This window comes from Somniosus microcephalus, chromosome 3 (genome assembly GCF_052327205.1).
Source record: "Somniosus microcephalus isolate GS21.2 chromosome 3, FLI_Smic_1.0, whole genome shotgun sequence".
Classification (NCBI taxonomy): domain Eukaryota; kingdom Metazoa; phylum Chordata; class Chondrichthyes; order Squaliformes; family Somniosidae; genus Somniosus; species Somniosus microcephalus.
In genome coordinates this window covers 110,302,974-110,318,769 of record NC_140989.1, presented here as the reverse complement: position 1 = coordinate 110,318,769, position 15,796 = coordinate 110,302,974, and the positions used below count along the sequence as shown (strand labels likewise).

At 45.1% G+C, this 15,796-nt stretch overlaps 1 protein-coding gene across 3 annotated transcripts in view; it reads left to right on the top strand.

Annotated features, from left to right (window-relative positions):
• Nucleotides 1–15,796, top strand: part of LOC147121259 (ribosomal protein S6 kinase alpha-2) — an 823,768-nt gene that overhangs the window by 461,484 nt on the left and 346,488 nt on the right. For all 3 annotated transcript variants that reach the window (XM_085981473.1, XM_085981472.1, XM_085981470.1), the window contains exon 3: nucleotides 9,274–9,355. In XM_085981473.1, coding sequence (XP_085837599.1) covers nucleotides 9,274–9,355 — 82 coding nt within the window. The remainder of the gene's footprint in view (nucleotides 1–9,273; nucleotides 9,356–15,796) is intronic.

The following is a 15,796-nucleotide window of genomic DNA, read 5'->3' as shown; positions in this document are numbered from 1 at the left end:
CACACACCCTACACACACCCCACACACACCCCCCACACACCCCCACACACACCCCCACACACCCCCACACACACACCCTACACACACCCCCCACACAGACATACCCACACACCCCACACACACACCCTACACACACCCCCACACACACACCCGCCCACAACCCCCCACACACACCCCACACACACACCCCACACACACACCCCCACACACCCCACACACCCCCACACACCCCACACACACACCCCCACACACCCCACACACCCCCACACACACCCCACACACACACCCCACACACACACCCCCACACACCCCACACACCCCCACACACCCCACACACACACCCCCACACACCCCACACACCCCCACACACACCCCACACACCCCCACACACACCCCCGCCCACACACCCCACACACACACCCTACACACATGCACCCGACACACACCCGACACTCTCCCCCACACACACACACACACCCATCCCACACACCCACACTTATAACCCCCCCCACACAACCCCCCCACACACCCCACCCACATGCACCCCCACTCACACACACCCCACTCCACCCCCTTGCACACATCCCCACCCCACACGCACCCCCACCCCACACACACACACACCCACACACAACCCCACATACCCCACACACACACCCCCACCCCACACACACACGTGCACTTATTTATTTGGTAATAGGTCCATCTCCTCTCAGTCTTCTGATTTATTTATCTTTCTGTAATCTTCTATATGCACCTAATTGCGTTTTAAGATGTCTACCAAACTGACATCTCCTCTGCAGCATCAATGACTTTCATTCAGCCAGCCAGTCTCTGCTATCTAACCCTCAGTTGCTTTGAAATGAAATCACATTAATTTTTGAAATGGACAGGATTATCTAAAGCTAATTTTCATTGACAGTGTATGACTGAAATCTGCAATGTCGAACTGTCTCTGGAAACTGGCAGCATGCAGTCTGTATAAACGGTCCTTTTGCCTTTCCATAATTTTGATTAGGCAACTTGTTCCTTTCTGGAGAATTGTACTTTCTTCCCAAGAGCTTTCAAAGCACTTTTTGTTCTGATATGAATATCAAATACAAGAAGGATTCTCTAAAATGTTGAATATAGAATTTCTCGGAGCAAGGTTCACGCATGACACCCGGGGTTCAGGAGGTTTAGAAACATGAGAATGAAGCTCAGGCAATTTGTAGTCATTCAAAGTCTGTGATAGCCCATGGGATTCTCCCGCTTGTCCGCTGAAGAGCCGTGGAAAAAAGCATAAAGCGTGTTTATGTTGTTTTCCAGGGTTTCCATGGCTCTTCCACCAAAGGTACGGTGGACGAGTGGAAGAATCCCCATGGAATTCTCCCCGGTAAAGTTTACAGTTCTGTTTACCTTTTGGAAGTTTTCCTGCTGCACCTGAACCATCGGAGTTTGTATCTCCTGTTACCAACAACCTAATGCCGATGCGATTATGGGACATGCTTTCCCAAGTGGTTACACATTCACAACAACAGCAGTAGTGACAACAAAAACTTGTCTTTATCAAGTGCCTTTAACTAAAAAGCATCTCAAGCTGCTTCACAAAATGGAAATAAATGAGGAAACTGATACAAACCAAGGAGGGAAGAATTAGGAGCGGTAAGGAAAAGATCAGGAAGAAGATTTTTCTTCCCAGTACTTTAATGTAATTAGGGGTACAATAGAGTCAGATTAGGAAGTGAGTGCTTTATTGGGAAATAGACTATTTTACAGATCTGTTATTCTGCCTGTCCAACTAAAATAAGGTGCCCTGTTGCTGACCCTGCTAGCGCCTGGGAGATCGGTGCTGGGTGGGACCTTGGTGGGTGTGACTCTGGCAGGTGTGACCCAGGCAGACGGGACTGTGACATGCAGGTTTACATTCTCTCTAACTTTTGATCTTTCAGCTCGTTATTTGACTTTTGTAGGAAGAAAACACTGATTTCTTTTAACAATTTGTGCACGTTCGGATTGAAGTTCACTTATTCTTGGTTTTGCCATAAAATACATCCGTAAGTGTTCAAGAATAAAGAGATCTAAGAACATAAGAACATAAGAAATAAGAGCAGGAGTAGGCCATTCAGCCCCTCGAGCCTGCTCCGCCATTCAGTAAGATCATGACTGATCATCGACCTCAACTCCACTTTCCTGCACTATCCCCATATCCCTTGATTCCCTTAATATCCAAAAATCTATCGATCTCTGCCTTGAATATACTCAACGACTGAGCCTCCACAGCCCTCTGGGGTAGAGAATTCCAAAGATTCACCACCCTTTGAGTGAAGAAATTTCTCCTCATCAGTCCTAAATGGCCGACCCCTTGTTCTGAGACTGTGACCCCTGGTTCTAGACTCCCCAGCCAGGGGAAACATCCTCCCTGCATCTACCCTGTCAAGCCCTGTAAGAAACTTGTATAGAAACATAGAAACATAGAAACATAGAAGATAGGAGCAGGAGTAGGCCATTTGGCCCTTCGAGCCTGCTCCGCCATTCAACGAGATCATGGCTGGTCATCCAAACCCTAGCACCCGGTCCCTACACCGACAGCCATCCCACCCAAGCCCTATCCCCGTAACCCCGCAACCCCGTAATTGTATGTTTCAATGAGATCACCTCTCATTATGGAACTGCAGGCATGATTAGAAGAAAAGAAAAATGGTTAATCTGAGTTAGTTACTTAAAGTTGTCCCATGACTTAAAGACCACCTAAGTACTAGATAACTAAATACAATCCTCAGTAATATGTAACATCCTTGTTAGTGTAGTAGTGAGTATCCCTGTCTGTCAGGTGGGAGACTAAGATTCAACTCCCCAACACGGAGGTGATGCATTTTCACAGGGTGGATATAACGAGGTGGGCAGCCACTACCTTCTAGTAGAGCTGGATTTTTTTGTAAGGTGAAGCTTTCTTCCAGCAATTTTGCCACAGAAGACAACTGAATGAGTTCATCATATATATCAATGACTTCGAGGAAGGAATAGAGAGTTGTATATCCAAGATTGCAGATGACAGTAAGTTAGGAGGCACAGTAAGTAGTGCAGATGGGAACAAGAATTTATAAAGTGAGTGGGCAAATCTGTGGTAGATGGAGTTCAATGTGGGGAAGTATGAGATCACCCACCTTGGATCCAAGAAAGACAAATCTGAATATTTTCTTAATGGCGAGAGACTAGGAGTTGTGGAGGAGCAAAGGGATTTAGATGTCCATGTACACAAATCATTTAAAGCTAGTGCACAGGTACAAAAATTATTAAAAAGGTTAATGGGATGTTGGACTTTAACACAAGTGGGCTGGAATACAAAGGGGAGGAAGTTACACTTCAGTTGTATAGAGCCTTGGTCAGACCCCATCTGAAGTAATATGTTCAGTTTTGGGCACTGCATCTTGGAGGTGGTATAGCACCAGAATGGTACCAGAACATAAAGGGGTACATTATGAGGACAGGTTGCATAAACTTGGTTTTATTCCCTTGAGTTTCGAAGGCTGAGGAGTGATATAATCAAGAGGGTTTAAAATGATAAATTGATTCAATAGGGTAAATATAGTGAAGCTAGTTCCTCTGATGAAGGAATCCAGAACAAGGGGGCACAATCTTAAAATTAGAGCTCGGCCATTCCGGAGTGAAATCAGGGAATCGTTTTTTACACAAAGGGCAGTGGAATCTGGAACTCTCTCCCCCAAAAGGCTGTGGATGCTGGGTCTGTAGGATTATTATTATTAATTGTGATTACTAGTTCTAACCTTGAGCAGAGACAACAACCATATGAACTTGTACTAAGATTACACAGCACTTAATTCGATTGCTAAACAACAATAAGCAACAGCTGTAAGCAATGCTCACAACTTGGGGAATATGGTTCAGAACGTGGATTGACCAGACTGTTGATCTGGGGTGGGCCAGGTGTATCTACCGAAGCGATTCTTCCTTGTCTTCATTATGTTGCCCATCCTGAGGATAGCACAGTTGGTTCTCCTTTTTATACAGTTTTGAGGCTTAGTCTTATGGCTTCTGACTACCATAAAAGGGGACTCTTCAGGCATTTTTTTTTGTTGCAGTGTCCAAAGTTGTGACTTTTTTTATGCTCTATGTCTGTTTCCTGTTGTTTTTCTTGGCAGTCATCATAATTCTATGGTTTATGGTTGACTGACAAATGTCTGTTGATCAATTTACAGGCTGGGTTCTTTTCATTAGCCAAAGAGTCAAAAGTTCATCACATTTAAATCGAAAACAAAACAATCTTAATTGTGGTATCTTGAGGTGGCCATAGATGGAGATGGACACCGGTTAACTCCGTAACATGGTTTAATCAACACTTGCACATAAAAGCTTCTGCCATGAGGCAGCCAAAAACAAAGAGTACAACCAGTACAGATCAGACTTAACTCAGGAGACCAATTGCCACAGCACCACCTGGTGGATCAGGTTATTCATAACCTCCCAGGTTACTACACTCCTCCTCCCTTAAGATTGCCGTATGCAATTCTTAAACAATAACCCTTACTAGGTACTACGTTTTAATTAACCAGTATGCTCTAACCATGGTTAACCCCTGACTAATTTAACAGGTTTGTATAAGTCTTTCTGGTTGCTTGCGAATCCTTTGTGAACGTCTTAATTCCACTTGTGGTGGATTCTCAGATTCATTCGCACTTGATATTGGAGTAGTCTCTGATGTTGGTTTTACTCTGTCCCGCTGTGGCCTGGCAGTGCCAGTGTCCACTGGCACCTTATAAGCCGTGCTGGGTCCTGGAACAGCCTCCTCTACTGCCCTTTGTTCCATCTGAGGCAGTTCCCCCTGCTGCCGGCTGAAAAGCTGATCCACATGCCGACAAACCCCTCGACCATCCCCTAGTAACATGGAGTATGACACAGGTCCTGTAATGTCCTGGATTAGTTCTGGTATCCATTTAGGTCCATAGCCGAAGTTCTGGGTGTACACAGAGTCCCCTATGGCGAAATGGCGAGCTTTAGTATGTTTGTCATGGTACGCTTTTTGGTTTGTTTGTTTTGTCTCAACCTTGCTTTTGAGATCTGGGTGTATCAGGTCTAACGTGCACCACAACTTTCTCCCCATCATCAACTCAGCCGGAGAAAGCCCTGTGGTAGCTTGGGGTGTTATACGATAACTAAACAAGGCTCTATTGAGCTTGGTCTCCAGGGCGTCACCTGAGCTCTTCCTCATGAGCTCCTTAAAAGTCTGCACGGCTCGCTCGGCTAACCCATTTGAGGCTGGGTGATATGGAGCCGAGGTGACATGTGTGATTCCATTCCTTACCATGAATTCTTTGCTCCCTTCACTAACAAAACACTGTGCATTGTCGGATACAATCATTTCTGGAATACCATGCGTGCTGAAGCTGTTCCTGAGACAATTCAGTGTGGCATCAGTCATTGCAGAGCTCACTGGATAAACGTCGATCCACTTTGAGTGAGCGTCTACCAGCACCAAAAACATTTTGCCCCTAAAAGGTACCACATAGTCTATGTGAATTCTCCTCCAGGGTTTGCTGGGCCACTCCCAGGGATGGAGTGGTGCCCCGGCAGGTGCTTTCCTCTGTTCCTGACATATAGTGCATGACTTTACCTTTGACTCAATTTCAGCATCCAAGTTAGGCCACCACAGGTAGCTCCTAGCCAGTCCTTTCATTCTAGTCATTCCTGGGTGCGATTGATGCAACTGTTCCATCAAAGTAGAGCGTCCCCGCTCTGGGACTATGATGCGTGCTCCCCATAGCACACATCCATCTTGGACACTGAGCTCGTGCTGTCTCTGTCTGTACGGCGCAAACTCCGGTCCCTCACGGTGATCTGGCCAGCCTTTCAACACATACTCACGGACTCTTGACAGAACGGGGTCCTTGGCTGTCCAGCCCTGGATTTGCACTGAAGTCATCAGGGGACTGATCTCCTGATCCAGCATCAGGACGTGTTCCTCAGGGGAAGTACTGCGAGGAGATTTTGAGAGGGGCAGGCGGCTAAGAGCATCCGCGTTCCCGTTTTCCTTGCCGGCTCTGTACGTGATCACATATTCATAGGCTCTTAGTATTACTGCCCATCTCATTATTCTCTGTGATGCCATTTGAGGCACCGCTTTCATCTCATTCAGTAAGCTAATAAGAGGCTTGTGGTCAGTACTGATTACAAACTTCCTCCCATATATGTACTTATGGAATTTCTTTACTCCAAATATAATGGCTAACCCCTCTTTATCAAGCTGTGAATAGTTATTTTTCGCAGCTGTGAGCGTGCGTGAAACAAACCCGATGGGCCTTTCCGCTCCATCTGGCATGCGGTGGGCCAACACTGCCCCCACTCCATAGGGTGATGCGTCGCAGGACATTACCAGCTCCTTCTTCTCATCATAATGCACCAACACCCTGCTGGACTGAAGTAGCTCCTTTGACTGCTGAAACGCTTTCGCTTGCTCTGGCCCCCAACGCCATGGCTCCTCCTTTCTCAGCAGTTTGTGCAGGGATGCCAGCAGCATTGATAAGTTTGGAAGAAACCGGTTATAATAATTCAGGAGCCCTAGATAGGCTTTCAGTTCAGTCACTGAGGTGGGTGCAGGTGCATCCTGCACTGCCCGCACTTTCCCTGGTAATGGATGGAGGCCTGTGGCATCCACCCGATGTCCCAGGAATGTAACTTCCTTCTCCATGAAACTACACTTACTCTGTTTCAGGCGTAGCCCCGCCTCTTCCAGCCGCTGTAGCACTTTGTCCAGTGTTTTTAAGTGATCCTGATCGCCACTTCCTGTTAGCAGAATATCATCTAAGTACACGGCCACCTTTGGAATGCCCTGCAGAATGCCCTCCATAGTCTGTTGGAATATTGCTGGGCTAGAACTGACACCAAATGGCAACCTGGCATACATGAACAGCCCCTTGTGCGTGTTCACCGTGACAAACTTTTTTGATTTTTCATCTAGCAATATCTGCTGATACGCATGACTCATGTCCAGTTTGCTGAATCTTTCTCCCCCAGTGAGCGATGTTAACATGTCCTCCATTCTTGAAATGGGGTACTGTTCCAGTGATGATACTCTGTTCACTGTTAACTTATAGTCACCACACACCCTTACGTTACCGTCGGGCTTCAATACCGGGACTATTGGTGCCGCCCAGTCTGAAAATTTCACTGGTTCTATTACTTTGTCCCTTAGCAGGCAATCTAGTTCCGCCTCAACCTTGGTTTTCATTGCAAAAGGTACCGACCTTGTTTTAAAGAAACGAGGCGTGGCATCACTGGCTACATGAATCTTGGCTGTGGCTCCCCTTAAGGTGCCCAGTTCGTCCTTGAACACTAACTCATGCTTCATCAGCACTTCGCAGTGCCTCTGTATTGTCCTCCATTTTATTCATTGCCTGCCAGTACACACTCAACTCACTGATCCACCCTCGCCCTAACAGGTTTGGCCCTGACCCTGCTACCACTACCACTGTAAGCTCTTTGGTGACTCCTTTGTGTTCCACTTGTACTTCGGCCGCCCCCAAAATGCCCACCTTCTGTCCTGTGTAGGTTTTGAGACTAATGGGGCATGTACCTAGCTCTGGTACTTTTGCTTCCCCCCATAGCTTGGTGTACTCAGTCTGCGACATTATGGTTACACTACATCCGGTGTCAATCTCAAACTTTACTTGACCTCCGTTCACTATCAAATACTGAGTGAGAGGGGGTACGTTGGGCCTTGAAGTGTCTATACTGTATACAGTGAAAACCTCCTCACTAGACTCACTAGACTCTTCCTCCTCTTGTATGTAATTTGCCCACTTTGTGTACTTCTCCCTCCCCCCTTTTGCATGCTTTGCCCCTTTAGCACTGCTTCTCTCACTCACTGCCCTTTTACAGACTTTCTTTAAGTGCCCTATTTTTCCACAATTGTGGCACTTTGCCTTTGCAAACCTGCAGTCCTTTGCATAATGGCTCGTCCCGCCACATCGGTAGCAATCCCCAACCCCGACTGGTGGACTTTTCGCGCCAGCTTCCATCTTGAAAACAGCTCCTCCCACTGGTTTACTCCATTTCTCCTTGTTCATACTGTTTAAGTCCTTAATGTCCTTGTTAGCCGTCTCCATGGCTTGTGCTTTTTTAAGTGCCGTCTCAAACGTTAATCCTTCTTCTGACAGCAACCTTTGCTGTATACTGTCGTCGTTAACTCCGCATACTAGTCTGTCCCTTAACATGACTGTGAGCGCATTTCCAAAATTACAGTCCTGTGCGAGCTTCCGAAGTTCCTCCACATACTCAGTAATGCTTTCTTCCGGCCTCCTAATCCTCGAATTGAATTTCCATCTCTGTACTATTTCACTAGGTTTCGGATTGAAATGTTTCTTTAGTAGACTCACCAACTCGTCAAAAGATTTTTCTCCTGGCCGCTCCGGGCTCAGCAGATTCCTCATCCGTGTATAGGTTTGCGCTCCCACACAACTCAGTAAAATGGCCCTTTTCTTTCCAGCACTGTCCACCTCGTTTGCCATAAAGAAATGGCTCAGTATTTCAATATACTCCTCCCAAGACTGCGACTTGCTGTCGAAAGGTGCCACGGAGCCTACCGTTCCTGCCATCCTTGGAGTCCGGTCACTTCAGCCAAAAAATCAAACTCCGTTTCGACTCCCACGGCCTAGCCTCGTGCTTTTCCGACTAGTTTGCTAACCAACCCGAGCACCTCTTCCGAATACTCCCTAACTATGACTGATCCACCAAAACTTTTCCGTCCTTTATTCTCGTCACCATATGTGGTATCTTGAGGTGGCCATAGATGGAGACGGACACCGGTTAACTCCGTAACATGGTTTAATCAACACTTGCACATAAAAGCTTCTGCCATGAGGCAGCCAAAAACAAAGAGTACAACCAGTACAGATCAGACTTAACTCAGGAGACCAATTGCCACAGCACCACCTGGTGGATCAGGTTACTCATAACCTCCCAGGTTACTACACTAATCCTTCCAGGTCAATTGAAATTTTCAGGACTGAGATCGATAGATTTTTGTTAGGCAAGGGTATCAAGAGATATGGAGCAAAGGCGGGACAATGGAGTTGAGATACAGATCAGCCATAATCCAATTGAATGGAAGGTCGGGCTTGAGGCTGCAAATGGCCTACTCTTGTTCCTATGTAACTTCCTTGTAAGTGGAAATGGCCAATTTATGAAAGGAATTCTATACTTAAGGATTAATCTTTCATTATTCACCTCCATGAAAAGAAACTACATTAACACTTTACTGTATTTTCTTCCTCCAAGGTATTTCTTGTTAAGAAAATAAAAGGCTCTGATGCTGGGCAACTCTACGCTATGAAGGTACTAAAGAAGGCCACACTGAAAGGTGAGTGTTCTAAGAGTAAGACTCTGTAACGTGTTGTGTTATTACATAAGCAAGACACAGATCACACTGTATAGAAGTCCACATCATTGCTCCATGAGTCAGATCGTCTTTTGTTATGCTTGCAGTTGCATTGAGTTTGACTCTTATTTCCCCATTTAAGAAGTCACTGCTCAACCCTGTTACCTCCAGTTTTTTTCAAATAATATTTGCATATTATAACAAATGCAAATATAGATAGGAAGACAATAAAATGGGGAGTAAAAGGAGGCCAACTTGTTCCTTTCAACAGTGATTTGCACTGTCAGGGACTCTACCCAATGTATCGAAGCCTCTGATGAAGGCGAGTAACCTTAGTTAAAACTTCCAGGCAAATAAAATTCTGTGATATCCAATGTTCCCAACAGCACAAGAATAATTGTATTTTATAAGAATCATTGCACTCCATAGAGTTTTTATCATCTTTGTCTATAATTTCCCCTCAAACTGTCAATCTTGTTCTAACAACAACTTGCATTTATATAGTGCCTTTAACGTAGTAAAACTGTCCCAAGGCGCTTCACAGGAGCGTTATCAGACAAAATATGACACCGAGCCACGTAAAGAGGTAATGGCTCAGATTTTGCATTGACATTAACGATGAGGCTAATAGCGCTCACTTATTATGGAGTAAATTGGACAACAACTTCCTGCACATGCGCAGTTAAGCATGAAAATCAGGAAGTTGCTGGCCAAGTTAACCTGCTCCTCCACAAACTATGCTATAACAGTACCTTGCCGATAGACTCAGCATTGAAATCTACGTAAGGGCGTGTAGTTGCTGCACTTACTCACTAGTTACCCACTAAACACATCAGAAATAGTTAGGGCTAATGCATTCAGGTGTAAGTGAATATTTAATGATGTGATAAGTTATAATTATTGCCAAACAACCTCTCTGGCACTGAAAATTTAATTTTACTAGTGTGGAGCCTCATTCCATCAGAATTTAATTAGTGTTGGAGATTTTTTTTTAAATATCTTTTTTACTTTTTCTTTCTGCCTCTTTTATCTCTCTCTTAATCCCATCTTTCTTCCCCTCTCTTTATTTTGCTTTCAGTACATGATTTTACAATGAATTAAATCTAATTTATACTTCCTGGTTCATATTTCCTGGTTTAGACTGCGCACGGCTCAGTGATGATTCTTCAATCTGATTAGTTGATTAGCTGTTGCTTTCCCTGCTCACACATGCCTTGATCCTGAGTAGAAGGCACCCCGCTAGAAAGGATCTCTAAATACCATAAGTTGCCTCACAAAAAGCCTGCAAAACATTTGTGGGCAGCTGTCAGTGTGATGAACGGTGAGCACCGTTCCTTCACCACTGACTGCAAAATCCAGGCCATTAATTCAGTTGATCAAAAGCTTGGTCAAAGACTTAAGCAGCCACTTAAAGGAGAGAAAAGTAGAGAGCTTAGGGCCTAGGCAGCTGAAGGCACGGCCGCCAATGGTGTGGTGAAGGAAGTGAAAGATGAGCAAGAGGCCAGAATTGGAGAAGCGCTGAGATCTTGGAGGGTTGTAAGCAATGTTCCCTGTAAGCTGCATGGCTGCGCAGCCGCACAGCGCTCCATGGATCCCACGCAGCTGGCTTGCCAGCTGTTGAATGCAAAAACCGTGCATGCGTGGTATTTTGAATGGCTCACGCAGCCCATTAAAGGGACCGCGCAGCGGCAAAAACAATTGCAGGGAACAATGGTTGTAGGGCTGGAGGCGGTTACAGAGATTGGGAGGGGTGAGGCCATGGAGGGATTTGACTCAAGGATGAAAATTGAGGCATTGTAGGTCAGCGAGCACTGGGGTGATGGATGAATGGGATTTGGTGTGACTTAGGATACAGGTACCAGAGTTTTGGATGAGCTCTAGTTTACAGAGGGTGGAAGATGGGAGGCTGGCCAGGAGAGCATTGGAATAGGCATGTCTGGAGGTAACAAAGGCATGGATGAGGGTTTCAGCAGCAGATGAGCTGAGGCAGGGCACAGATGGGTGATATTAGTAGAAGCAGGCGGCTTTAATGCTGGAGAGGATATGGGATCGGAAGCTCAGTTCAGGGTCAAATAGGATGCCTGAGGTTGCGAACAGTTTGGTTCAGCCTCAGACAATGACCAGGGAGGGGGATGGAATCATTGACTAAGGAACAGAGTTTGTGGAGGGGACCAAAGACAGAGGCTTCGGTCTATCTGAATATTTAATTGGCGGAAATTTCTTCTCATCTAATACTGGATATCAGACAAGCAGTGTGACAAATCAGAGGCAGTGGAGCGGTCGAGGGAGGTGGTGGTGAGGTAGAGTTAAACTAAATATTTGTCCAGCTGTGTTTTGTAAGACTTTGACAACATCTATCTATGTAATATATTTAAAGCCTTGCGTGTAACATGCACTTCCTGTAAGTCTAACACTTACTTCTGCCACACTTTTCACTCTTTTTAACAATTCTCATTTATTATAATCATCCTGAAATGTATTCTAGTCTACCCGAATTTATTCTATTGATGTCTGATTGGCTGATTGTGACAAATGATTGACTCCTAGCTCTAACTTCCACTGCCTCACTGGCTGCAACAGACCACCGACAAGTAAGTTAAAGCAAAAGGGTAAATTCAATGGTTCCACTCAAGGGATGTGCGATCAGTGGATTTACCCTGAACTAAAAACAGTTGAACAGCTCCAAATTAGGTGTAATAATAGAAAAGTGTAAACTTTTTTAAGCAGTTCTTCTTATAATTAGGAATTATAGTTTAATATTTCCTGGCTCCTACAGTCAACGTTGTTCTGCCTGGAATTTCTGTGTGGTTTCTTCTGATCTCCTATTGGCTCAGAAATTCGGGTCGGGGGCTTCCCGCGGGTGTAAGCCCCCGACCTGCACTTAACTTGCGTGCCGGCAGTTAAGCTGTAGGGCCCCGTGGAATTCCGCTCCGGGGCCTGGCCCAGCTGCCGGTGCGCAGTGCTTGCGTGTCCCAGGGGCGTAGTTAGTGCGAAGCATCCCCTGGAATCACATGAGCCATGGGCAGCCAATCGGAGGAGGGAAATGCCCATTCATAAGATTGACAGGAAGACCTGTCTAAACTTATGAATACTACGGGCCTCAAAATAGCATTAAACCTTCAAATAATTTTTCTTTTAAATCACACTTTTTCAATAAACTACAAATTACATTAAATAACTATTTTAAACAATAATTTCAATTTTTTGAAAAAAATAATTTTATAAAAAAACGGGGCTGAAAATAAACTTACCTTGCTTTAAAGTATTTAAAAATAATAAACCTGTGGAAAAAATGTTTTAATTTTAATTAATTGACCACTTACCTTGTAAAAAGCAGGCCTTACGCCTGCTTTTTAAATGTGTAAATCCTACAGGCTTAACCTCGCGTGAAAACCTGTAAAAAAAAAACTAAGTTCAAAGCGCACGCGCAGCCTCCCCTGCGCACGCGTTCGACCTCTGAACCCCTTCGTTCAGAGGATCGGAAGTGCTGGTTTCACGCACATGCGCAGTGCATGCAGGGAACCCGCACTTCCATTCGGCCTACGGGTGAGTACCCCGTGCGTACTCACCCGTGGAGAGCCGAATTTCTGGGCCATTAACTTTAGCGGAAACCCTGGAGAAAAGGCTTATATGATCTGATGCAATTTCTTTGGCCAAAGTATCGAAGAACACACCACTTCTACACTGTCTCCAAATTTATAATTCACCTGTGAATAAAACAAATCAAGCATTTCCATCCACAACCTGACCTGGAGCTGACCTCAGCATTTATTTCAAGAGTGACAGACTATTTGCACCTGGTTACAAATTTTGTGTCTGCTCTAGATATTATCTTGAGTTCAGCATCACCAGCTTCTCCCGTAGGTGGATCCTACATTCGATCAGGAGTGTACCTTTACAACCCAATATCTACTAATACAATTGTGTGATCCAGGGACCATATCAGTGTGTCCCCCTTGTTATATGAACTTCTCCAATCTTTCAAAAGATGGATTGGTTCACATTTCAAAGAGATGAGGCTGAATACAAATCCACAAACTACTTTATTTTACAATTGTCAAGTGAACACAAGTGAAACATTTGCTTGATTCTATATCCCTCCTCATGACAGGTAAAATAAAATGTGCAACACTATCCCTGTTAGTGGGCTCATTTAATGTATTCTGGTTAGGCCTGTTTCTCTGAATCTATTTGTCTCTATCTCAAACACGGCAATCAGTCCACCCATGTCTTACCATGTCGTATACTGAACTGACCTGCACACAGGTTCCTGTAAAGTCTGTGGGTTGTATAGCGAAGTAATACACAGACTACAAGAGTAACTTAAACAGGACTTTACTATTCGAAGGTCAGGGCGAATCTGCCCAATAAATTCTGCCACAGCACTTATATACCGGTGTGGTCACCGTCGGTATTACAGTATACAGCAGCCAGGATAAAGTAGTGCCACACCTAAAATAGTTCTCTTAAAGGTGGACGGTTACATACAATAGTTCTCTTAAAGGTAGAACAGTTACATACACTACAATCCTCCCTTTTTAGCTTACAACATACTTATTCCCCATTAACATAACATCATAACATATCCAACTTCATGTTACAACAGTTCACAGAGGTAGTCTCTGCGGAAACAGTTCACAGATTCAGTCTCTGCGGGAAACAGTTCACAGATTCAGTCTCTGATCTTCTTGACTCGGTCCGGACCACGCCTCCGTGGTGTAGTCGGGTCACCTTGCTAGAGGGACTCATCCCATAGTCCTTCCCTAGACTTAACAGCTTTACTTCCATCACTTCTGAACCAGCATTGCTGACTTTTTAAAACAAACAAAAAACAGTTGGATTGCCTTGGGAAATTTTCCTACTTTCCAACTGATTTGGCTCCGTTCGGGGGACCACGTGTGTGATCGGGTAGAGGTAATAATGGTTCAGATGGTTATCATCTTCTGCTTCGTCTTTTCCTTTTTTGCTTCTTGGAGACTCTCGGGGCTCCATTGTCAGCTGCCAGCTGTAACGCCACCATCTCCCTATGTTCCTTAGACTTTAAGTGATTCATCCTGATTTCGGCACTTTGGGAGTTCTTGGCATAAGCTGGGCAGACCAGGTCCTCGTAATATTCAGTGTCACTCAACAGATCATGGTAATATTCGGTGTCGTCCTGAGCTAGGCCAGCGAGAGGGTCTTCTATTTCCTCCTTACCCAGCTGGACGTTAGCCGACTTTTGTTCCAAATCCCGACATCTGTCCTGAAGAGACTTCATCATGCGTTCAGATTCATCCCGCTTTTTCTGGGCTTCCTGCAAGTCTTTTACTAATGACCTCATTTGTGATTTCAATACTTCAACTTCATTTGGAGATTGATTGATCGGACTATTCAATCCCTCTACTGAAGTAGCTGTTTCAGTATTCTGTTGTTCTACATTGCCGTGCGTCAGCGTACTCTTGGCATCCAAGGGCTGTTCTGCTGCAGACTTCTCAGCCTGGGTTGCCACCTCAGCTCTTCCAATGACTTTTGAGAGCTCCCTTCCCTTTGAAGATTGAGGCTCGTATTTAAGTTTTTCCCATTTTAGAGTTTTATCCCTCAGCATATGAATGAGTTGGCTGACTGTTAACTCTTCTGCCATCATCCCTTTTCCATTAACTACAGGGCTGTTTATAACCTTGCCCTGGAGGAGTTGGCTGACTGTTAACTCTTCTGTCCTCATCCCTTTTCCATTAGCTGCAGGGCTGTTTAGAACCTTGTCCTGGGGCTCCTTTGCTGCTTCTACTTCGCCATCATCCGCAGTCCCCATCATTCGAATTTCCACAAATGAATCGTCCGGTGATGCTGCACCCAACTTCAGTAGGAGCTCGGAAGTCATGTCGACCAACTCAGCTTTTTCTGCCTGCAACCTGCTAACCAGCGCCTTCAGTTGCGGCACATCTTGTTCCACCGGATTGGAGCACGCCCCTTCAGAAGCCGAATCAGCTTTGATTCGTTTGGCCTCCTCGTGCAGACGGTTTGTGTGCTCCTGCTCCCTTTTCTTCCCCAGCTGCTTCTGTTGTCTTTCCAGATTCTCCTATTCGGTATCATAGAACTTTTTCATTGCTTTCATCTCTTGCTCGAGACGGCAATTCAATTGTTCTAATTGCTGTCGTAATCTGAAATAAGTTTGCGTTCGAGCTCGATGTTCCTCAGTAATATATATGTCTGTAACTTGAACAGACTCAGAATTCTCTGTCAAGCTATGTTGTTGTTGTTCAGAGGAATTCTGTTCTGAAACTTTGTTCTCCTCTGGAGCATAAGCCTTTATGCCCACATTCGTTCTACCAACCTTAGTCAACAAGTTCATTTTAGACTTGTCTTTCATGCTTGGGCTGGTCTTATCGTCATCCGTTTCAGAGTCTGAGCTGATTGTCTGCCCCGAGTCCTCACTCGTTATTGTTT